This window comes from Oncorhynchus gorbuscha, linkage group LG24, assembly GCF_021184085.1.
Source record: "Oncorhynchus gorbuscha isolate QuinsamMale2020 ecotype Even-year linkage group LG24, OgorEven_v1.0, whole genome shotgun sequence".
NCBI classification, from domain to species: Eukaryota; Metazoa; Chordata; class Actinopteri; order Salmoniformes; family Salmonidae; genus Oncorhynchus; species Oncorhynchus gorbuscha.
In genome coordinates, this window is record NC_060196.1 from 36,199,911 (window position 1) to 36,224,824 (window position 24,914).

At 42.4% G+C, this 24,914-nt stretch overlaps 1 protein-coding gene across 1 annotated transcript in view; it reads left to right on the forward strand.

Moving 5' to 3' along the window:
- The first annotated feature begins 9,991 nt into the window (after positions 1–9,991).
- Positions 9,992–24,914, forward strand: part of LOC124012233 (KH domain-containing, RNA-binding, signal transduction-associated protein 3-like) — a 177,451-nt gene continuing 162,528 nt past the window's right edge. The window contains exon 1 of the mRNA XM_046325709.1: positions 9,992–10,408. Within this exon, the coding sequence (XP_046181665.1) occupies positions 10,318–10,408 (91 nt within the window). The 5' untranslated portion in view covers positions 9,992–10,317. The remainder of the gene's footprint in view (positions 10,409–24,914) is intronic.

Genomic DNA, 24,914 nt, shown 5'->3' on the forward strand with positions numbered 1-24,914 from the left:
ACTACGTTGAGGGACGTTACGCCTATTAGCTCACTGACTGACTTGGCTGCTCTCAGTTGGCCTGTCTTGTGTGATGGGAGACATTGTTTGCGTCCCATTTGGCACCTTATTCCCTATATAGTGCACCTGTTTCCCATAAGTTAGTGTCCTCTATAGGGAATCGACATAGCTGCGGGAAGTAGTTTGGGGGTGGGGGAGAAGAAAGAAAACAAAATGCCTTACCTGAAGATGTCTACATTGGTCTGCTAATACAGGACTAGCAAAGGCCCAGAGCACTACTGTTGTGAACATTTTGTGTGAGTGTTCACCAGCATTTGTAATTTGAGTGTGATAATTATCTTTACACAACCGTTTATCTGATAATACAATATACAAATACTTGCTTGATATTTTTTTTTCAGTTTCTTAAAATACTTTGCAAATGCAACACATTTCTATGTGGAAATAGAAATGGTCTATTCTTTCATTTTACTAGGTTACCCTGAGCAACTTACAGTAGCATACGTTTTCCCCGTGAGAATCAAACCCACAACTCTAGTGTTGCAAGCTCCATGCTTTACCAACTGAGCTACATCATTGCCTCATGACAAACAATTTGATGTCTCAATGTCCTCAATTACTGTATTGGTCATTGTTTTTCTTCACGGTGATGGAAAGTCTACAGGTACAACCTAGATGTGTCATGCAGGTGAATGAGGACCCAAAAGCGACTTGGCGAAAACAGAGTTTTTAATCCAGTAAGAAACTTAACAAAACAAAAAGCATAATACTACTCGTAAAGACGAGAACAGACTGGAGACTTGATCGAGAACTGCAGGTTGCCTCGGGAAGGCACTTGAACCTAGCAGACTCAGACACCTGCTCACCACGCAGCATCTGAGGGAAACACGACACGACAGGGTAAAACATAGACACAGCACGGTGAATTATAGATGAGGATCCGACAGGGCAGGTACGGAAAACAAGGAGAGAAATAGGGACTCTAATCAGGGAAAAGGATCGGGAACAGGTGTGGGAAGACTAAATGATGATTAGGGGAATAGGAACAGCTGGGAGCAGGAACGGAACGATAGAGAGAAGAGAGAGCGAGAGAGTGAGAGAGGGAGGGGGAGAGAGAGGGATAGAAAGAGGGAAAGAACCTAATAAGACCAGCAGAGGGAAACGAATAGAAGGGGAAGCACAGGGACAAGACATGATAATTAATGACAAAACATGACAAGATGACCAGCCTATAAAGAGTAACGTGCATTTACATTAAGTGGTTTGTAAGGATAAATGAATTAATACTGCACAAAAAGTGGTTGTTTCCCATATTATTTGACCAAGAAAAATATTTCAATTGATGTGGTTGTTTTGTGTCTTTGCCCATAACTTCGCACCTTTTGATGTATGTTTTTGAGGACAGAGTTTTGTTCTTTATGGATCCCATTATGATGACAATCACAGAGAAAGGGACAAGGCAACAACTCTTACAATTACAATTACTGAATCCTGCAAGATACTGTTCTTAATTATACAGCTACCTTTTTTTTGCCAAAGCTGAGAGGCTGAAAAAATGTTTTTGCCCACGCTGCAGACATCTATATCTGTCCGCTAACACTAGCAAAGGCACCTGCACAACTTTTAAAATTAATATATACATGTTAATTCAGATCTGTCAGGGGGTGCTGCAGCACCCTCAACACCCCTACTTCCTGCTGCTATGGGATGCAGACACTGTTCTTCTGATGCTCCCAATAAACAGACATGCAGAGACATGCAGAGACATGTTAGTCAGCGAGTCAGTATAGACACAGCCAGTATCCTGTGTAGGAGAAATGTTATGCAGAACAACACCTACTGTAGGTGAGGCTGACAGAAATAGAAAGTACAACATGCGGAGGCAGGCATGTCTGTCCTTCACATATACAGGTTCATCTTTGCATGAACTTAATTCAAATACATGCTGTCTGGACCTGTTGAAAGCAATATTGTGAGGCTGAGAATCCCCTGGGGACAGTAGGTGGTCGGGTTAAAGTACTGGTAATAATTACAGCTGTTGACCAGGTGTCCACTGATTGAATAATACATTTGTTTTTCATGGTAAATGTCTCGGTGGTAGCCACATGCCATGCACAAAAGTACACCCTGTTCCCTATACTGTGTGTGTGTGTGTGTGTGTGTCTGTGTGTGGGTGGGTGGGTCAACCTTGGGTTCTCTCCTGCCTGGTGCCATTGATTTGTTTACCTGTGTTGGGCTGGCAGCCTCTCATTAGGCTTCTGTCACACACACACACACACACACACACACACACACACACACACACACACACACACACACACACACACACACACACACACACACACACACACACACACACACACACACACACACACACACACACACACACACACACACACACACACACACACACACACACACACACACACACACACACACACACACACTTCCAAAAGAGAACAGTCTCTTCATAGCCAGGGGACACAGAGATCAACAATGCACGTGATTGATGCTTGCAGTATCATTGTATTGAACACCTGTTTAGTGGATGTACGCACGCCAGTGAGTGACTGCTCCAAGGTGTCCTTCACTTTGTGGTGTTTGAGACATCTAACAAAAATCTCTTTGAAGGAAGAGGTCAGAACAGACGTTGCACAGTCTAGGTGTGTGTCTCTGAGTTGCCACTCAAACTGTGGAGTATTTCTTTACCCTTTATTTAACTAGGCAAGTTAGTTAAGAACAAATTCTTATTTACAATGACGGCCTACTCTGGCCAAACCCGGACGACACTGGGCCAATTGTGCCCCGCCCTATGGGTAAAGTAACTCTGATGCACAGCTTGAACTTTGAATAAAAGGTGTGGCGATACAGTGCTGGCTATAGCTGCCAGCAAACCAACATATGCTGAGGTTGCTTCCCAAATGGCACCCTATTCCCTATATACTGCACTACTTTTGACCAGGGCCCATGATCACAGCAGAAACAGAACACTTCTTATCACAGAGATGATGATTGTAAGCATCCGTGTAGTTCAAGGTTCTGAAATGAGAGTCATATTTATGGGCTATTACATGACGCCATGCTACTGTGAACGTTTCTTGAGCTCTCTTGAGCATCTTAAAGTATTGAACAGGCTATTACGTTTGAATTTAATGATCATCAGAGATTCGTTTTTTCTCTCCATATTTTGGCTTGATGGAATTGAAATGAAATGTATGTCATTGAGTGTTGTGTCCTTATGATACTGCCTGTTGGGCTGATAGCAGAATACAGTAAACAGAGTACAGGGTTTTACTATTGTGCTGATACATATTTTCAATAGGAGGCAGTGTTGTCACTTTAAAAATAGCAGCTGATCACCACCAAACACACACATACGCACTAACGCTACCTCTGTAAATGTTGTGAAATTGCCAATCAATCAGGGAGATGATTGATGGCAGGGAAAACCTGTGGAAGAGAAAGAGAGAACTGATAGAGAATCACACTGCATATAACATCAGTGGAAGACATTAACACATTGCATATTAGGTCTGTGATGTGAGACGTTAGGCAGACTGCCCACCCATCAGCCCCAAGACACATCACGGCATAATCAGTCCAGAGGTGACAACACAGCTAGAAGCCGAGCAGGTGAGTTTAGTTTAGTATGGGGAAATTGAAAGCTGACATTTGGCAAAGTGTTTTTTTTGCGTGTTTTTGTTTTTACAGTTGGGAAAGTGTCTTGTTGTTCTTCTTCATCTCGGTTTATCTGTTTGTCAAGCCCTATAAAGTTTAGAAGAGGTACTTTTCTTTGAGTTACCAAAGTGTGAGTTGGTTTTTGAGTCATTGTCTTTGTTCTTAATTATAACAGATGGCTGAGTTAACTCAACTGTATCTTTTGTTTTTCATGCAAAGAAAAGCATCATTCTGTGACTAGAATGAGAAGAAACACTGTCATGCAGAATTTAAAAAAGTGTTTAGATATTTTTTCATGTACTTTCTTTCACATACAGAAAGTATTCATACCCCTTGACTTATTCCACATTTTGTTGTTACAGCCTGAATTCAATATATATTTTTTTCACCCATCTACACACAATATTGTGCAAAGCTGATACAGACATACCCAAGACAACTGACTCAAAGGTGTTTCTACAAAGTATTGACTCGGGAGTGTGAGTACTTATGTAAATGAGATATTTCTGTATTTAATTTTCAATAACTTTGCAAAAACTTCTAAAAACATGTTTTCACTTTGTCATCATGGGGTATTATGTCTATATGGGTGGGAGAAAAGAACGATATTTAATCAAATTTAAATTCAGGCTGCAACAAAATGTTGAAAAAGTCAAGGGGTATGACCACTTTCTCAAGGCAATGTACCTGCTCCACAACATTTTGTATAAGTCATCCCAGGCCAATAGAAAGGTGAATACTGTCTGAAGAGACTGTATGAAACACATACTGCTAGCGGTACGTGGTACCGCAATTCCGTGCGCAACAGAAACCATGATTCACTGAAACCTCTGGGTATATAGGTCTAGGCCATCTTCAGTTACTGGTGTCATTAATATTATACTTACTGTGTTGAGCTACTAAATATGAGGCCACTTTGGAGCAGCAGGGAAACAGGTAGAGGCTCAGTGTGAAGATAAAACACTCTCTGTCAATGTAATGACTCAGTCCTCTGTTACACCTTCGTCTGATAACTGGAGCCATGTGTGTTTTTGTGCATGTGTGTGTGTGTGTGTGCGTGCGTGCGTGCGCGCGTGCAGGTAAATCCTTTCACTGCTCCCGCAGTGGCCTAAAAATTATGAAAACAAGTTACTTCACCAACTTTGATTCACCTTTCGTTGGAAATAGATGTCTTGCAGGAGTTTTTCTCTGTTAAATAACAACATTGCTGGAAGAGATGTTTGTCTCTGGTTCCAGCCAGGTCACCAGTGATACAAGTCAGTGTTCAACATCCATCCAGGTCTGAGGACATCTGGAGATGACGTGGAAACCGGCCTCTAGGGGCAACAGTGAGCGCTGTTACCTTAAACTAGGTTTTGGTTTTGCTAATATCTTGTGGATGGCGATGGTCGTAAGCATGTGATTCCAGAGGTTGCAAGTTCAAATCCAGCAATAGAAAGTTGATTTTGAGACATTTGATTTTTAGCCTATCCCAAACGTTAACTCTTACCTTAACCATTCAGAGTTAATGCCTTAACATTAAGATTTCGGGGGTGAATGATTAAACTTAACCCTGACCTTAAAATTGTGGAGTTGATGTTTGAGAAACATGGATGAACGTCTAATTCTGACTTGAGCCTGTGAGAGCTAGTTGCCGGTTCAGATGGAGAGCAGGAAGAACAACACTTTGTTTAGTTCAGAGACAACTCTTTTCAAAGACGACCAAGAGCAACAGATGGCTGCATATGTATAAATAAGTCCTCTTTTCGGAAAAGGAGATTACTCCATTTGAGCCTGTTTTTATGGCCCATGAAAGAGAGATTAAATTGTAAGCTGTTTCATGACATATTTTTTTTCTCTTCTTTACAGCTAAACATCCGTAAACAGGTGTCTGGACAATTACTGGGCAAGGTTTCAGTGAGGATTAATATCTGAGGTTGAAGATGAGAAGGGGAATTCAAAAATATCACTATTAGCTACATTGTTATGTCATATCACATGCTACTGTGTAGGACTGTGACTGTCTCCAGCGTTTGCATCAGCTCGATTCAATATATATGAAATACCAAACAAAGTATGACATTTAAAAATACGTTCCTGTTCTATGTGGATCATTGTCAGGATGTGCAGTTAGCTGAACATGGCACTGACTGCAGAATACTACATTAGAATATGTTAAGCATGCTGTTACCTATAACTACTGTGTGTAAACCTATGATATACCGCCCGAGCAGTTCTTTCAGAGTAAGTAAACAAAGGCTCACATCAAAGTTTGTTGAGGACAAAGACAAAAGCATTGAACCAGCCCTGCTCATAGCTTCTGGGTCGCATCTCAGCCAAGTTATTGAGAAGGAGGAGAGAAACTTCTCTCAACCTTTGGTAATCTTCATTATATAATCTGTTCTTATCATCCTACGTGCTATATAACGCCCACCTGGGGCATACCTCTGCATCCTCCACACATATCGACAGGAGCCTCTATTTTGACCACATCTCCCACTGAAATAATGATTTTACTTGAGTTAGAAGCACCTGTTCATCCCTTCATAGTGTAAATTATGTAGACTCTCCGTTCTGTAAAAACACTTCTCAACTTCTGGGCTGATATGCTGCTGTGGGTTCCCTGTGTGTTCAAGTCAAACTCGTACCTCATTTTATACAATCAGTCAATTATAGATGAGGGTTTCTGTGATATGAGCAAATATTCACGAGACATTCCATACGTCTCTATACACTGACTCGTGTGATACTTGAACTAATTCTGTGATGAAACGTCTGATTCAATCCAGGCCTAAATCTGATCCTGCATTATCAACACAACTGTAGTGATATGGGCAATACACATTGAGCAGAACATAGAAAACACGCAGGCCTAATTGAATAAAATATAGTTCATGTTGATACATTTTTGGTTGTTTGTGTTTGTTTGTTTTGTAGAGAAAATGCAACGAATGGCATAATAAATGCACAGACTTTCTTAAAGGGTCAGCGTGACCTATATAGTAAGGTGGATGGACTTCCTCTGATCTGTTGAATGGTTGTCTTAAGTGAAAGGAACCTGAGGAGTCGTGTATCAAAACAATCCATTCATAAAGGTAATCAGAGAAGAAAAAAGCCCATTTAGTTTCAAGTATGGCAGTCATCCTCTCCCCTGTTAAAGTCGTGTTCGTCATTTTAAACCATGGTAAAAAAAATATACCACAGGTGGTTTTATTTTTTTATTTTACCTTTATTTAACCAGGCAAGTCAGTTAAGAACATATTCTTATTTTCAATGACGGCCTGGGAACAGTGGGTTAACTGCCTGTTCAGGGTGAGAATGACAGATTTGTACCCTGTCAGCTCAGGGGTTTGAACTCGCAACCTTCCGGTTACTAGTCCAACGCTCTAACCACTAGGCTACGCTGCCGCCCCAGCGGTTGGTGGCACCTTATTTGGGGAGGACGGGCTCGTAGTAATGGTTGATGCAGAATTAGTGGAATGGTTTCCATGTGTTTGATGCCATTCCATTGACTCCGTTCCAGCCATTATTATGATCTATTCTCCCTTCAGCAGCCTCCTGAAATCGCCCACATGTTGCAACAGAGAACCGAGGCATACAGAACAGTTGACATCGTTGGCTACCCGTCAGGCCATGGTCAGCCATTAGAGATGATCGCTCACATTGTTTTGACAGTTGGGAGAATTTGTAAGTGGATGACCGAATCTGCTGTCAGGACTAAACGCTAAACCAATTCGTTAAGACCAGCAGTTAAGAGTTGTTTTTTAAAGAGCCCACAGCTTGAATGTGACATATGACAACCTGGTCTCAGATCGTTTCATATTATTCTGTAACTAAATCCAAGCCACTCCAGTTAGTATGAAATGTTGCGTTTCGTATGGTATGTATACATTTGTGCATGTCCATCACCCATTATGTAAGATATGTTATGAATTACAATTCATATTATAATTTATGTATGGATTTGCGAAACTTATAATATGTTACAAATTTGCAAAACGTACTATATTTTACGAATTAGTAAAATGTATGATATGTTACAAATTCTAGGAGTTATTAAGGAATTAGGTTAAAGGGTTAAGGTTAGGGTTAGGGTTAGCTAAAAGGGTTAGGGTTAGCTAAAAGGGTTAGGGTTAGGGTTAGCTAAAAGGGTTAGGGGAAGGGATAGCTGACATGCTAAGTAGTTGCTAGTAGTTGAACAGTTTCTGTGATGAGATTTGAACTCACATCCTTTGGGTCATTAGACAAATAACCATCTGTCTTCTACAACCATGTCAAACATAACATAGCATACTAATTTGAGTGTCCCAGATTTACATTAGTATGTTAAATCTAGTCTATGGGACCAGGCTGCAAATGAACCTTTTTATTAATGATTATTTCCCCCACAGTGTATAACATGCAACTCTCAAAGTGAACCTAAATGCACTCTCCTATGTCTCATTTCTAGAATCGGTTCTGTTGAAACTACAACAAAGAGTGCCTATGTACAGTGTGTAGCATGACACATTTACACCAAAAAATACATAGGACACTGATATAAGGCATTGGTATATACAGTGCATTCAGGAAAAATTCAGACCCCTTGACTTTTTCCACATTTTGTTACATTACAGTCCTATTCTAAAATGGATTAAATTATGTATTATTTTTCTCATTATTTTTATCATCAATCTACACACAATACCCCATAATGAAAAATCAAAAACAGGTTTGTAGAAATGTTTGCATATATATATTTTTTTAAATGAGGTGCATCGCTGCTCAGATATTTTCAGGTCTCTCCTGAGATGTTCAAGTCTGGGCTCTGGCTGGGCCACTCAAGGACATTCAGAGACTTGTCCTGAAGCAACTCCTGCATTGTTTTGGCTGTGTGCTTAGGGTCGTTGTCCTGTTGGAAGGTTAACCTTCACCCCAGTCTGAGGTTTTGAGTGCTCTGGAGCAGGTTTTTATGAAGGATCTCTCTGTACTTTTCTCCGTTCATCTTTCCTTCAACCCTGACTTCAATCCTTCAACCCTGCCGCTGAAAAACACCACCACAGCATACTGCTGTCACCACCATGCTTCACCGTAGGGATGGTGCCAGGTTTCCTCCAGACATGATGCTTGGCATTCAGGCCAAATAGTTTAATCTTGGTTTCATCAGACCAAAAATCTTGTTTCTCATGGTCTGAGAGTCCTTTAGGTGCCTTTTGGCAAACTCCAAGCTGGCTGTCATGTGCCTTTTACTGAGGAGTGGCTTCCGTCTGGCCACTCTATCATAAAGGCCTGATTGGTGGAGTGCTGTGGAGATGGTTGTCCTTCTTGTTCTCCCATCTCCACAAAGGAAGTCTGTAGCTCTGTCGGAGTGACCATCGGGTTCTTGGTCACCTCCCTGACCAAGGTCCTTCTCCCCCGATTGCTCAATTTGGCCGGGCGACCAGCTCTAGGAAGAGTCTTGGTGTTTCCAAACTTCTTCCATTTAAGAATGATGGAGACCACCGTGTTCTTGGGGACCTTCAATGCTGCAGAAATGTTTTGGTGCCCTTCTCCAGATCTGTGCCTCGACACAATCCTGTCTCGGAGTTCTAAGGACAATTCCTTCAACCTCATGGCTTGGTTGTTGCTCTTACATGCACTTGCAACTGTGCGACCTTATATAGACAGGTGTGTGCCTTTTCAAATCGTATCCAATCTATTGAAATTATCACAGGTGGACTCCAATCAAGTTGTAGAAACAGCTCAAGGATTATCAGTGGAAACATGATGCAGCTGACCTCAATTTCGAGTCTCAGAGCAAAGGGTCAGAATTCTTATATAAATAAATAAGGTATTTTTTTAATAAACTTTTTAAAATATATATATATATATTTTTAATTTGAACAAATTTCTAAATAGTTTTCGCATCGTCATTATGGGGTATTATGTGTAGATTGATGAGGATTTGTTTTTATTTAATCAATTTTAGAATAAGGCTATAACAAAATGTGGGAAAAGTCAAAGGGTCTGTATACCTTCCGAACGCACTGTATGTGCATATTGATTTGCTATTGGGTTTTGGCACATTTGTTTTGTACAATTTAACAATCTGATGAGACGGACTGTTGTTAATGTTCATGTAATTCAGCTCGTTGCTGGCTCGTGTCACATCTAACAACCCATAGCCTTGCGCGGCGGAATCAGCACCAAGGACAGTTCCAACTGTTCCGCTCGCTCTCGAGCGCCCGCCCTTTAACGACTACATTCCATTGGGTTGCACACTGATCAGCAACCAATAGTAGAGGAGCTGGAATGAGCCCTCGTTGCTACTGGAGACGTTCCGGGGGATCTTCAAAGATCTTGTTTACAGAAAGCAGAGAGCTTCTAGTTCGGCGGTGTTGCATGCGAGGGGTCTGCACGGTCACGGTGAACACATAGGCTACTACACCGCTGGGATAACGGAATTCCTACCAGAGACACCCGCGCACGACAGTTTTTGTTCGATGTTACAGCTTTGAACTACTTATGCGATGTTGTTATAGTGACTGCAAATGACATTGCCGCATTTATTTTATTTTTTTTAAAAATAATTTACAGCGGATAGTTTCGGTGAGGGCAGGTGTTGGGAATAAGGCGAGGTTTTTGAATTGTATCTCTTCTGAATCATTTTGTGGACGGCGTGGACCAAAGGCACGGGACGAGATGGATACGGAAAAGTACTTACCGGAGCTGATGGCGGAGAAGGACAAACTGGACCCCACGTTTCATCACTCTCTACGATTACTAGATCAAGGTAAGAAAAGAAAACATCCCTATTTATTATGGGACGTTTCTACGGTATAGCTTGGAGCACTAACCTATACTGTTTGAGTTATGTTGTTGGTTGGGTTATGTTGGTGCCACTTTGACATACTATTACACTTTAAATACATGTTTAACGTTTTCATTAGGTGCTGTCCCAAATGGACCATGATACAGACCAGGTCCGCACACAGGCTATTTAATGTATTCCAGAACCAGCACATTTGATTCTACCAAGGGCTTGTTGATTAGTTGAACATATGAATAACTGTCTGGAATACATCCGATACGTTGAACGATACAGACAGCGACTACGCTATACAATGCCAAGCATTTCTGTTAGCCTGTACATAAATAAACGTTCAATGATAATTGTAAAACACCACTCTTTTTACACAATGTAGGCCTACAGTATTTGGTAATACTACACGTCTCTATGTTTGCATACGACTACTATGATGAACTGATAACGATGTAGGAGCTTCTCCAAGTAGCTCAGTCATCCAACACTGAGACGTGTAAATGATGATGTTAACAGTGGAATCAACACATTCTCATTATACGTTGGATTTGTTTTCCCCTTTGAAGAACTTGACTTGATTCTAATGCAATTGAGCAGATGGAAGCGCGTGTTCCACAGCGATTTGAATGGAAGACTGTTTAATTCATCCATTGCCGAGACGTCTGCGCGCCGAGCATACCGTTTGCTTTGAAGCTGTCAGAATTTTGCAAATACTTCCAGATGCACTCCCTTGGATCCATTCTGGCGGTAAGAGCACTGGAATAGCATCCTAATACATCCTTGAAATAGCACTCGTAAATGAGCTTAGTCTCTAGTGCTGTCTGCCTGGATTTCAGGAAATAAAATCATATTTGCAAAATGGCTATACCTCGCTAAGCTTTGAAAGAAAACGTATCAAATCAAATCAAATGTATTTATATAGCCCTTCGTACATCAGCTGATATCTCATAGTGCTGTACAGAAAGCCAGCCTAAAACCCCAAACAGCAAGCAATGCCGGTGTAGAAGCATGGTGGCTAGGAAAAACTCCCTAGAAAGGCCAAAACCTAGGAAGAAACCTAGAGAGGAACCAGGCTATGAGGGGTGGCCAGTCCTCTTCTTGCTGTGCCGGGTGGAGATTATAACAGAACATGGCCAAGATGTTCAAATGTTGATAAATGACCAGCATGGTAAAATAATAATAATCACAGGCAGAACAGTTGAAACTGGAGCAGCAGCACGGCCAGGTGGACTGGGGACAGCAAGGAGTCATCATGCCAGGTAGTCCTGAGGCATGGTCCTAGGGCTCAGGTCCTCCGAGAGAGAGAAAGAAAGAGAGAAAGAGAGAATTAGAGAGAGCATACTTAAATTCACCCAGGACACCGGATAAGACAGGAGAAGTACTCCAGATATAACAAACTGACCCTAGCCCCCCGACACATAAACTACTGCAGCATAAATACTGGAGGCTGAGACAGGAGGGGTCAGGAGACACTGTGGCCCCATCCGTTGATAGCCAAACAGGAAGGATATAACCCCACCCACTTTGCCAAAGCACAGCCCCCACACCACTAGAGGGATATTTTCAACCACCAACTTACCATCCTGAGACAAGGCCGAGTATAGCCCACAAAGATCTCTGCCACGGCACAACCCAAGGGGTGGCGCCAACCCAGACAGGAAGATCACATCAGTGTCTCAACCCACTCAAGTGACGCACCCCTCCTAGCGACGGCATGAAAGAGCACCAGTAACCCAGTGACTCAGCCCCTGTAATATGGTTAGAGTCAGAGAATCACAGTGGAAAGAGGGGAACCGGCCAGCCAGAGACAGCAAGGGCAGTTCGTTGCTCCAGAGCCTTTCCATTCACCTTCACACTCCTGGGCCAGACTACACTCAATCATATCACCCACTGAAGAGATGAGTCTTCAGTAAAGATTTAAAGGTTGAGACCGAGTTTGCGTCTCTCACATGGGTAGGCAGACCATTCCATAAAAATGGAGCTCTATAGGAGAAAGTCCTGCCTCCACCTGTTTGCTTAGAAATTCTAGGGACAATTAGGAGGCCTGAGTCTTGTGACCGTAGCGTACGTGTCGGTATGTACGGCAGGACCAAATCAGAGAGATAGGTAGGAGTAAACCCATGTAATGCTTTGTGGGTTAGCAGTAAAACCTTGAAATTAGCCCTTGCTTTGACAGGAAGCCAGTGTAGGGAGGCTAGCACTGCAGTAATATGATCAAATTTTTTGGTTCTAGTCAGGATTCTAGCAGCCGTATTTAGCACTAACTGAAGTTTATTTAGTGCTTTATCCGTGTAGCCGGAAAGTAGAGTATTGCAGTAGTCTAACCTAGAAGTAACAAAAGCATGGATTCATTTTTCTGCATAATTTTTGCATTTTTGGACAGAAAGTTTCTGATTTTTGCAATGTTACGTAGATGGAAAAAAAGCTGTCCTTTAAACAGTCTTGATATGTTCGTCAAAAGAGAGATCAGGGTCCAGAGTAACGCCGAGGTCCTCCACAGTTTTATTTGAGACGACTGTACAACCATTAAGATTCACTGTCAGATTCAACAGAAGATCTCTTTGTTTCTCGGGACCTTTTGTCCGAGTTTAAAAGTAGAACGTTTGCAGCCATCCACTTCCTTATGTCTGAAACACAAGCTGAAACAAAGAAAACTTAGGATTTGTATTCTAGGCTACTGCCCACCTAATTGTAATGACTGTGTTGTCTTTATTACATGTATTCAGCTACTGATGTAACATGTACATCCACAGTTGTTGAACTGTACCTGTACCTGACACACAAGAGAGAAATACATAGACTACTGGATATAATATTCATATAGACTAGTATTCAGCTGTGTACCATGCTCCATGAAGAGTAACCGTCCCTGAGACCGTGATGACTTGCGTTGACTCCCTGAGCGAATGCCTAGGCTTTAGCTCAGTGGGCTAACACGGTTGTGTGGCATTCCGGAGCCCACTCTGTACCCAGTCCCATTTTGTACCCGTTATGGATAGATTGTTCAGTTTTAAGAAAGTGAAATAGCCTATAGCTAAAAGTATTGAGTTGGGCAATACTGGAAAGAATAGCTGAAAGCATTGAGTTAGGTTAATACCAGGACAGAAGGGCCTTTATGAATGTGTTTCTGTCAGCTCTCTCACGTAGAGCTGAATCACGGAGATAAGAGCATATTTTACTCAGCACTTTCTCCTTATCAGCTGGTTTCAATTCGTACAATTTGTTTGGCCTTTTTCTCCAGCACAGATTTCCTAGCTCGCCATGAGAGGTAAATGTGATTTGAAGGAAATATACATTTGGTTTAACGTAGCACCTGAGTGTCGCTGAGGGTTCACATAAATCGTAGAAATGAACGAGCCAATGCTTTCAATGGAGTTGGAGGAGTACGATTCTTAATATTTCACAAGCATTTCCACTGCAATATATCAACTCTTGGAGTTGATATCATTTTAACAGATTCATTTAAGATTTACTTAAACTTGTGGTGTGCTAGGGCCGTGTCCCAAATGCCACCCTATCCCCTACAGTACATTTGTTTTGAACTATTATAGTGCAATATATAGGTCAAAAGTAGTGCACTATATAGAGAATAAGGTGTCACATTTCATCAACCAAACAAGGCTCAGAGCTGCCATGAGTCGGTCAGTAGGAGCCAGTAACTGTCCTTAACAGTCAGTAACAGTTTGCCACAAACTCCAAAATGTAAATACTGTTATCTCCCTCTTACGAAACAGATGGCACATGATGCAATTGAACAGAGCGCTACTTTAAGCACTTCTCTAATATAACACTTCTTCTGGCATCTTCCCCACCAGCTCCCGACATGATTATGTAATTGGCAGGGGACATGAGCAGATCTACCGAGAGTAAGCACACACAGAGACAGACAGTGAGTGGCCGCATACTAGATAACTCAATGTCTGGAGAGATACACTTACTAGGGAAAATGGGGGGGGGGGGCTGTATTTGAAGATGGGAGTTTAGATACCTGCACCATACTGTAGGTATACTGTAGGGCGGCAAGTAGCCTAGCGGTTAGAGCGTTGGGCCAGGTTAGAATATCCGAGCCGTCAAGGTGAAAAAGGCACTTAACCCTACTTTGCTGTAGGGTCGCCGTACTACTCTGGCTGACCCTGTAAAACAACTCCTTTCACTGCACCTATCCGGTGTGTGTTACACTAGTTTTAATTTAAAAAACGAAATAATTAGATCTAATAGATAAGCACCTCTGCTGGAAAACAATTCGTAAAATACTTATACAGCCACAGGTCCAGCGAGGCCTGTTTAGTATTGACTTCACTGCTGACATGAGTTGATGTAAATATCTTGTCTTGTATCTAATTAGATACATTGAAGTGTTGATTTAACTACAACAAGAAAATAATTTAAAGGAATTCTAAAGGACTGCTTTCGGCTGTGATAACCTCACATAGAATACAACATTGTTGAAAAGATTGTGTTTAGCTTAGAGGGCTTTCTTGTTTTAAACTATAGAAACAGCATCCAATATTTTAAGGTAAAAAAAAAAACCTGCTATATCCACTTCAATGCAGATATACAGTTCTACCCGCTATAACTTGTTTCGTTACATGTCAAACATGCTGCTCACTCCAAGTATTTCAGGACCTTCTGTCCATCTCTGTGGAGCCAATCCTGGTTCTGCACATGAACAGAACAGCTCTTCCACTAGTTCTATATGATACCTTATCTTATAATTGTCTGTTCCGCTGTAGGAGCCCAGCACAGTGTTTGTATTACATTAAAGAGCTCCGCTTGGTAGAACAGATTAGGCCACAATGGAAGGAACCCAGAGTAAAATGATCCTAGCACTTCTGAACAATGATATGAGCAGGTGTGTGGTGGAGTCCATTACAGAACTTCTTTCAGAAGATCTCCTGTAGCAGTAGGTTCATACATACAGTATACAGGGTTCCAAAAGGGTCCTGCGGCTGTCTACATAGGGGAACCCTTTTTGGTTCCATGTAGAATCCTTTTTGGTTCCAGTTAGAACTCTTTTGGGTTCCATGTAGAACCCTCTGTGGAAGAGTTCTAAATGGAACCCAAAACGGTTCTACCTAGAACCAAAAGGGTTCTAAATGTTAACAAAAGGGGTTCTTCAAAGTGTTCTCCTATGTGGACAGCCATTAGAACCCTTTTTGGTTCTATATAGCACCTTTTCCTCTAGGAATGTATCCCTCTAGCATCAGCAGAAAGATAAGCTATTCAGCATAGCATTAGATGGTCTTAGATTGGCCCCAGAATGCACCGTGTCTGTGTGCACTGCAGACTAGCACAGTAAAGCACCCACCCTATTCCCTGTATACAGTAGTGCACTCCTTTTGACCAATGGTGCTATTTTGGACGCATCATAGGAATGCACACCCAACAGTGAGCAGAAATAGGCCTTGGCAGAGCATCAAAGCCTGGGATACTGTTGTGTTGCTCGGGAAACGGTGGTTGATAGTGATAAACATCGGTGGCAGGCCAGCACGCTGAGCTAGTCGCCTACACACGGAGACAGATACAGAACAGAAGGGGGTCCACTTACTCTGGGATCTGACCTACAGATATACTGTTATGCTGTTGAACTCACAGGTGAAGTGTGAGAGAGAGAGAGAGAGAGAGAGAGAGAGAGAGAGAGAGAGAGAGAGAGAGAGAGAGAGAGAGAGAGAGAGAGAGAGAGACCCAGCAATTCAGCCTAGTAGTGCAGGATTGCAGTGTGTAAGGTGTTGAATGGTGCTGTGTGTGTGTGTGCTGTGGCTCAGAGGTCTTTGGTGTTTGCTGAGTGCTGTCCCAGAAGACTCTACAGGAGGGTGAGATGTAGGCCTAACACAGACTGAGACAGCCACGCTTGGTGATAAAACCTAATGGCACGTCATTTATAGGACTTATTCGTGTACACGGCGGCATTGATCTCATTGTTAATGTGTGACGCATGGAACACCCGTTATGTCACTGGTAATGAGGTGGTGATGCAGTGTTTCAACACTGCATCCCTAATCGCACCTTATTCCCTACGTCCCCTTATTCCCTACGTCCCTAATGACACTGTATTCCCTACATAGTGCACTCATTTTATCCATAAAGAGTAGGGTGCCATTTAGGATGTGTTCTGACAAATCCAGGTTCGCTAGTTTGTGGATAAAATGCAGAAGCAAACAAATGAATGTTGTCACGGATACCTCTGGAAATTTCATTACGCACACCTGGGCCCCTATTCCCAGTGATTAGTAATTGTATAAGTGTGTCCTTGGTTTCCATTGTCCTGTCGATTATTGTTACTATGTCCGTTGGTCGTGTGAGTACCCGTGCTGTGGGTTTTGGGCTTTCGTGCTCTTGTGGATTGCGCAGATGATTACGGTTCTCGTCCTGTGTGTTAATCATTATGTGTGTGTGTGTGTTTATTCGAGGTCCTCCTCGGTCTATTGTTTTGGGTTTCAACCCTGTGTTTTTGTTACGTGTTTGTTCGGTCTTCGTCCCCGCGCCTTTAAACGCACTCCGTCATTTGGGTGAAGTAAAAACCCATATTACGCATTCCTGAGTCTGTCTCACGATCCTTCATGCCAACGTGACTATTGTCTAGATACCATTTGATATTATATAATGTAATATTCCATCATAAGGATAAACAACCCAGTTATCACTGTAGAGGAATCAGTTATGTCACTGAGATGAGTTGAGAAGCAAATTAAAGCAATATTCTGGCTTACTTGGTGGGAACTATGATTGCTGTTGTAGTCAGAAAAATCAATTCACTCTTTCTTTCTCAATTGTATTCATATAATTATGTGGGGTAAGTTGAGCCATTTTGTACATTCAGCATCACTTCAGCATAAACCCCAATATTATTTATATCAAAGATACAGTAGGTACATTTATTTCAGGGTGTTGTGTATCCCTGAAAATATTCAGAATTCATGTAAACATTATAGTATTGAAAACCTCGCTTGTCCTAAAACAAGTGGTCTCTTTGCACAATTTACTGGGGTAAGTTGAGCTACGGGACAGGGTAAGTTACAGGCTGTATCAAAACCGTCCGTGATTGGGAGTCCAGTACTGTGGCGCTGTAACGGTTGTCTTGGGGAGAAAGAGAGGAGGACCAAAGCGCAGCTAGTGTTAATCTTTTTAATAAGAAAGTGAACACTTCAAAAATACAACCGAAATACAAAATGACAACCAAAACAGTTCTATCTGGTGCAGACACACAAAGACTGAAAATAACCACCCACAAAACACAAAGGAAAACAGGCTACCTAAATATGGTTCTCAATCAGGGACAACGATAGACAGCTGCCTCTGATTGAGAACCATATCAGGCCAGACACAGAAATAGAAAATATAGAAAAACTAACATAGACTACCCACCCCAACTCACACCCTGACCATACTAAATAAAGACAAAACAAAGGAAATAAAGGTCAGAACGTGACAGGCGCACAGTATGGGTTAGGGTTTGGCCAGGGTAGGCCATCATTGTAAATACGAACTTGTTCTTAACTGACTTGCCTAGTTTAATAAAGGTTAAACAAAATAAAATAGAAGTTAAGCCGCCTTCACCATTCTGTACTGAATTAAATATTACCACAAACTTTTAAAATCCATTTCTATCTTTATTTCCCAAACTTATTTCAACACAATCAATCACTTTTAGTTTTTTTAAATCATTTAAAATCAAATAATGTATCTGTCCAATATACATGGTTAGCAGATGTTAATGTGAGTGTAGCGAAATGCTTGTGTTTCTAGTTCCGACAATGCAGTAATAACCAACGAGTAATCTAACTAACAATTCCAAAACTACTACCTTATACACACAAGTGTAAAGGGATAAAGAATATGTACATAAAAATATATGAATGAGTGATGGTACAGAACGGCATAGGCAAGATGCAGTAGATGGTATCGAGTACAGTATATACACATGAGATGAGTATGTAAACAAAGTGGCATAGTTTAAAGTGGCTAGTGATACATGTATTACATAGAGATGCAGTAGATGATATAGAGTACAGTATATACGTAGACATATGAGATGAATAATGTAGGGTATGTAAACATTATATTAAGTAGCATTGTTTAAAGTGGCTAGTGATATATTTTACATAAATTCCCATTATTAAAGGGCTTGAGTTGAGTCAGTGTGTTGGCAGCAGCCACTCAATGTTAGTGGTGGCTGTTTAACAGTCTGATGGCCTTGAGATAGAAGCTGTTTTTCAGTCTCTCGGTCCCAGCTTTGATGCACCTGTACTGACATCACCTTCTGGATGATAGCGGGGTGAACAGGCAGTGGCTCAGGTTGTTGTTGTCCTTGATGATCTTTATGGCCTTCCTGTGACATCGGGTGGTTTAGGTGTCCTGGAGGGCAGGTAGTTTGCCCCCGGTGATGCGTTGTGCAGACCTCACTACCCTCTGGAGAGCCTTATGGTTGTGGGCTGAGCAGTTGGCGTACCAGGCGGTGATACAGCCCGACAGGATGCTCTCGATTGTGCATCTGTAGAAGTTTGTGAGTGCTTTTGGTGACAAGCCGAATTTCTTCAGCCTCCTGAGGTTGAAGAGGCGCTGCTGCGCCTTCTTCACAATGCTGTCTGTGTGGGTGGACCAATTCAGTTTGTCTGTGATGTGTACGCCGAGGAACTTAAAACTTACTACCCTCTCCACTACTTTCCATCGATGTGGATAGGGGGGTGTTCCCTCTACTGTTTCCTGAAGTCCACAATCATCTCCTTAGTTTTGTTGACGTTGAGTGTGAGGTTATTTTCCTGACACCACAATCCGAGGGCCCTCACCTCCTCCCTGTAGGCCGTCTCGTCATTGTTGGTAATCAAGCCTACCACTGTTGTGTCGTCCGCAAACTTGATGATTGAGTTGGAGGCGTGCGTGGCCACGTAGTCGTGGGTGAACAGGGAGTACAGGAGAGGGCTCAGAACGCACCCTTGTGGGGCCCCAGTGTTGAGGATCAGCGGGGTGAAGATGTTGTTACCTACCCTCACCACCTGGGGGCGGCCCGTCAGGAGGTCCAGTACCCAGTTGCACAGGGCGGGGTCGAGACCCAGGGTCTCGAGCTCGATGACGAGTTTGGAGGGCACTATGGTGTTAAATGCTGAGCTGTAGTCGATGAACAGCATTCTCACATAGGTATTCCTCTTGCCCAGATGGGTTAGGGCAGTGTGCAGTGTGGTTGAGATTGCATCGTCTGTGGACCTATTTGGGCGGTAAGCAAATTGGAGTGGGTCTAGGGTGTCAGGTAGGGTGGAGGTGATATGGTCCTTGACTAGTCTCTCAAAGCACTTCATGATGACGGAAGTGAGTGCTAGTCGTTTAGCTGATTTACCTTAGCTTTCTTGGGAACAGGAACAATGGTGACCCAATCATCTTTTAGCACAGGCTTAACCACTAAAAAACACTTTATACTTCTGAAAATACTTTTAATGTAGGCCAGGCCGTATTGTCACCTCATTCATATCCCAGTGATTATGCCTTGCATCATGTCTGGGAAGAAAATAATTACATTTTCTCAACTTACCCCATGCCAAACCTTTTGACTGTATTAGCCCACACAGCTACAAGGATTCACTTTGATGCTAGGTTTAACACCTCATATTGTAGCTTATATAAACCCCAACTGATGAATAGAACTTAACTTAATCTTAACAAATATTTACTTTGTTTAGATGCAGTATAACATTCATGAAGCCAAGCGTTTTGGCCCCAGCCCCTCTCCTCCCCCAAGCCTTTTGGCCCAAGCCCCTCTCCTCCCCCAAGCCTTTTGGCCCAAGAGCCTCTCCTCCCCCAAGCCTTTAGGCCCCAGCCCCTCTCCTCCCCCAAGCCTTTAGGCCCCAGCCTCTCTCCTCCCCCAAGCCTTTTGGCCCCATCCCCTCTCCTCCCCCAAGCCTTTTGGCCCCAGCCCCTCTCCTCCCCCAAGCCTTTTGGCCCCAGCCCCTCTCCTCCCCCAAGCCTTTTGGCCCCAGCCCCTCTCCTCCCCAAAGCCTTTAGGCCCCAGCTCTACTCACCACCAGTATGTTACTTTAACTCTTATATTAATCCAGGGCAAACTGTGTTCTCCCCAGGCTTGCCCGCCGCAATTATATATCCATTAATCATATTCTTATTGGATGATAATGCACTGCTGTCTGCCCAAGACATCACTGTGGGATTACACTGGATTAGACTCGGAGCTAGAGAGAGACAGAGAGAGTCAGAGAGACAGAGAGAGAGAGAGAGAGAGAGGGAGAGAGAGCTCTGGTATGTGGGCATTTGTTTACTGTAGCTTGGGGCAACTGAAAGAGTTAAGGGTTCACATCCTCTGGGGGAATGTTCTTTGTGAAGGATTGGACCAAAACGGCATTAGGGTGAAGGAGGAAAGAGAGGAGTGGAATGAAATTGGAATTGAAGTAGAAAAAAAGAAAAGGAAAAGTGGTAATGGAAAAATAGCTAGATGTGAAAGTGACAAATAATAATAAAAAAGAAATATGATAGAGAAAGGCAGGTTAAGGTGTAGACCCCTGCTTTCACTCCGTACCCTCTGAATCTCCTAGAACCATTTTCTGTGTCTAAAAAACCTTTCAAGGTGAGGTTAGTTTATGTGTTCAGATGAATAGCTGAATAGGCAGACACGTCTTGTGCATGCAGAGTCCCTCTGAGTGAAACGGCGTGGTTGTATAGCTGTGGGGAGAATGACAAGTGTAAATTGACCACTCGTTCAAAAGATGGGAATGCTGTAAATGAAATACTTATTCATATTTGTCACCAGCATCACATATCAAATTCTGCTTTTTTTATCACTCATGTAAAAAACAGACAACTGTCTTCACACATCGAACAGTGTTTAATATGTCCCCAACCATGCTAGCTTGACAGGTTCAATAGATACCAGAATGAGGACGAGACCCAAAGAAAATGCTGTTGTATGTTTTTGCTCTCAGATTGACTGTGTAGCCCAATAGTGTCTAGTTGTCTGACAAGTTCTGCACATCCAGCGTCACTCCTCCCTGTCTCTTCTCTGTGCATCTACCTGCTTTCTAGCAGTGATTAGAATCCTGTCAGATTCTTTGAACTGCCTTTGGTCTCACCCATAGTCTGCTTCACTGCGGAGTAGTTGTGGAGTAGTTGTGTCCTCGTTTTGAATAGGAGCCTTTTCAGTGCCCTTACCTTGATCTCTCTCTTTCTCTGACAGCTTCCTTCTTCTCCCCTCCTTCCCTCTCATCTCTTCCCCCACTCTTTATATACAGTGCATTCGGAAAGTAGTCAGACCCCTTGATCTTTTGCACATTTTGTTACTTTGCAGCCTTATTCTAAAATGATTTTAAAATAATAATTAATCCCTTATCAATCTACACACAAGACCCCATAATGTAAACAGTTTTTCAATTTTTTTTTGTTGCAAATGATTTAAAATTAAACACCTGAATTATAACATTTACATAAGTATTCAGACTCTTTACTCAGTACTTTGTTGAATCACCTTTGGCAGCAATTACAGCCTTGAGTCTTCTTGGCAATGACGTTACAAGCTTGGCACACCTGTATTTGGGGAGTTTCTCCCATTCTTCTCTGTAGATCCCCTGTAGAAGCTCTGTCAGGTTGGATGGGGAGCGTCGCTGCACAGCTATTATCAGGTCTTTCCATAGATGTTTGATCGGGTTCAAGTCCGGGCTCTGGCTGGGTCACTCAAGGACTTTCAGAGACTTGTCTCTTGATCCCACTCCTGCGTTGTCTTGTCTGTGTGCTTAGGGTCGTTTTGCTGCTGGGAGGTGAACCTTCACCCTAGTGTGAGATCCCGAGTGCTCTGGAGAATGTTTTCATCAAGGATCTCTCTGTACTTTGCTCCGTTCATTTTTCCCTCGATCCTGACTAGTCTCCCAGTCCCTGCCTCTGAAAAACATCCCCACAGCATAGTGCTGCCACCACCATGTTTCAGTGTAGGGATGGTGCCAGTTATCTTCCAGACATGACGCTTGGCATTCATGAAAGAGTTCAATCTTGGTTTCATCCGAACAGAGAATCCTGTTTATTATGGTCTGAGAGTCCTTTAAGGGCCTTTTGGCAGACTCCAAGCGGGCTGTCATGGGCCTTTTACTGAGGGGTGGCTTCCGTCTGGCCACCCTACTGTAAAGGCCGGATTGGTGCATTTGTCTTTCTGGAAGGTTCTCCCATCTCCGCAGAGGAACTCTGGAGATCTGTCAGAGTGACCGTCAAGTTCTTGGTCACCTCCCTGACCAAGGCCCTTCTCCCTCGATTTTTCAGTTTGGCCGGGCAGCCAGCTCTAGGAAGAGTCTTTGTGGTTACAAACTTCTTCCATTTAGGAATGATAGAGGCCACTGTGTTTCTGGGGACCTTCAATGCTGCAGAAATGTTTTGGTGCCCTTCCCCAGATCTGTGCCTCAACACAATCCTGTCTCGGAGCTCTACGGACAATTCCTTCGACCTCATGGCTTGGTTTTTGCTCTAACATGCACTGTCAACTGTGGGACCTTATCCAAATCATGTCCAATCAATTTAATTTACCACAGGTGGACTCCAAGTTGTAGAATATCTCATGGATGATCAATGGAAACAGGATGCAATTTCGAGTCTCATAGCAAAGGGTCTGAATACTTCTGTAAATATGGTATTTCTTTTTTAAATTCTTAATACATTTTGCGAAAATGTCAACCTGTTTTTGCTTTGTCATTATGGGGTGTTGTGTGTAGATTGATGAGGATTTTTTCCTTTAATCCATTTCAGAATAGGGCTGTAACGTAACAGAATGTTGAAAAGGGAAAGGGGTCTGAATCCTTTCCCAAAGCACTCTATCCCCTCTCTCTTTATTTACACTGTGCTGTGTCAGTTGGCACCTTCTGTTGAGAGGATTGGTTCAGGGTTAGCCTCCCCGCCTCCCCAGCTGATCCCATCCATTTTGTTGTAATCCAACTCAATTTAATTATGTTTATCGTTCCACCTCGCTGGAGCCCTGGACCGGCAGGCAGCGCAGCTCCGCTTCAGTCAGATAAGGAGCACCTTGCCGCGCCTCACTCGCTTCTTGTGCACCTTGTGTTGCTGGCACTATGTCAGTTCTGCGAGTGTCGCTCCATGACAGCAGGTGTCCCTATTGGCATCCTATTATAATACAGTACTTTAGACGAGAGCCCTGTGGGTCCTGGTCAAAATTAGTGCACGACATAGGGAATAGGGTGCCATTTGGGAAGCATGCTAATCCATCTCGACTCTTAGTAAATAAATAAAAAACCTTCCCAAATAATCAGCCTGCTTTGCTCTATGATGTGCCACTCAACATGTTTTTTCCTCTCAGTATGTGTGGTATCAGGTCAAGCCAAGCAGATCTAATACTGAGGATGTGAACCTATATCTTCTGTAGGGTGAGCTTCAACCAGCTGCAGCTCTGTAATGTCATAGAGAAGAGGCCCGTATTTCATATAAAGCCAAAGTGTTCACACTGTGTACACAGTCTCCTTTATTACTTTTGTGGGCCTAATCCCCCGAAGAAGCTTGCAAAACAAACCTAAACCTAGTCATGTAAGCAGTGCATGCATTAACTGACTCAGAAAGAGATAATTCATGAAAGGCTCCAAGAGAACTCAGATAGTTTTCTTTTTCCAGTACAGCCGTTGTTCTCCAAAAGCATGAAGCTTCTGATGAGATGAAATGCATTCCGACGCTTCCCATTGAAGCAAAATCATGTTGAAAAGACATTGAAGTTAGGTTGATTTTAGGTTCTGAATGAAAGGTGAACAGTCTTTTCCATGCTTTTAAAATCGGTATTTTCCGGACGTTGAAATCAGATTCATTGCGGTTCTGAATGAAAGTTGAATTGACGTCTATTCTGGACATTGAAAATATGCCTTTTCCAAACACTGAAATACAGTTAATTTGGGGTTTTAATGAAAGGTGAAAATATGTTAGGTACAGAGTTGAACATACATATTTCTTGGTAATTGATTCTATTGCCAAATTTCAGCTGCAAATACATTCTCAATTAAGTATATTTTATATCACAATAATAATTGTTTTATCTATTTAATATAAGAAAGAGGAGTCAACTGATGATTGCAATCTTTTTTATTGCTACTAGAGTACTGTACGGTACAGTACAGGACAGGACAGGACAGTATTTTTATTCAGTGCAGTACGGTACAGTAGAGATGAATTCAGTAGAGTACAGTACAAATCGAAATCAAATCAAATCAAATTTTATTTGTCCTTTGCAACAAATAAAACATGTTTAGAACATACTGTGAAATGCTTACTTACAAGCCCTTAACCAACAATGCAGTTCAAGAAAAATACTTAAGAAAATATTTACAAAAAAACAAAAAAAAGTAAGACCTAAAAAAACAATAACGAGGCTATATACAGGGGGTGCTGGTACCAAGTCAATGTGCGGGTGGTACAGGTTAGTCGAGGTCATTTCTATATGTACAGTGCCAATCAAAAGTTTGGACACACCTACTAATTCAAGTTTTTAAAATGTATTTATACC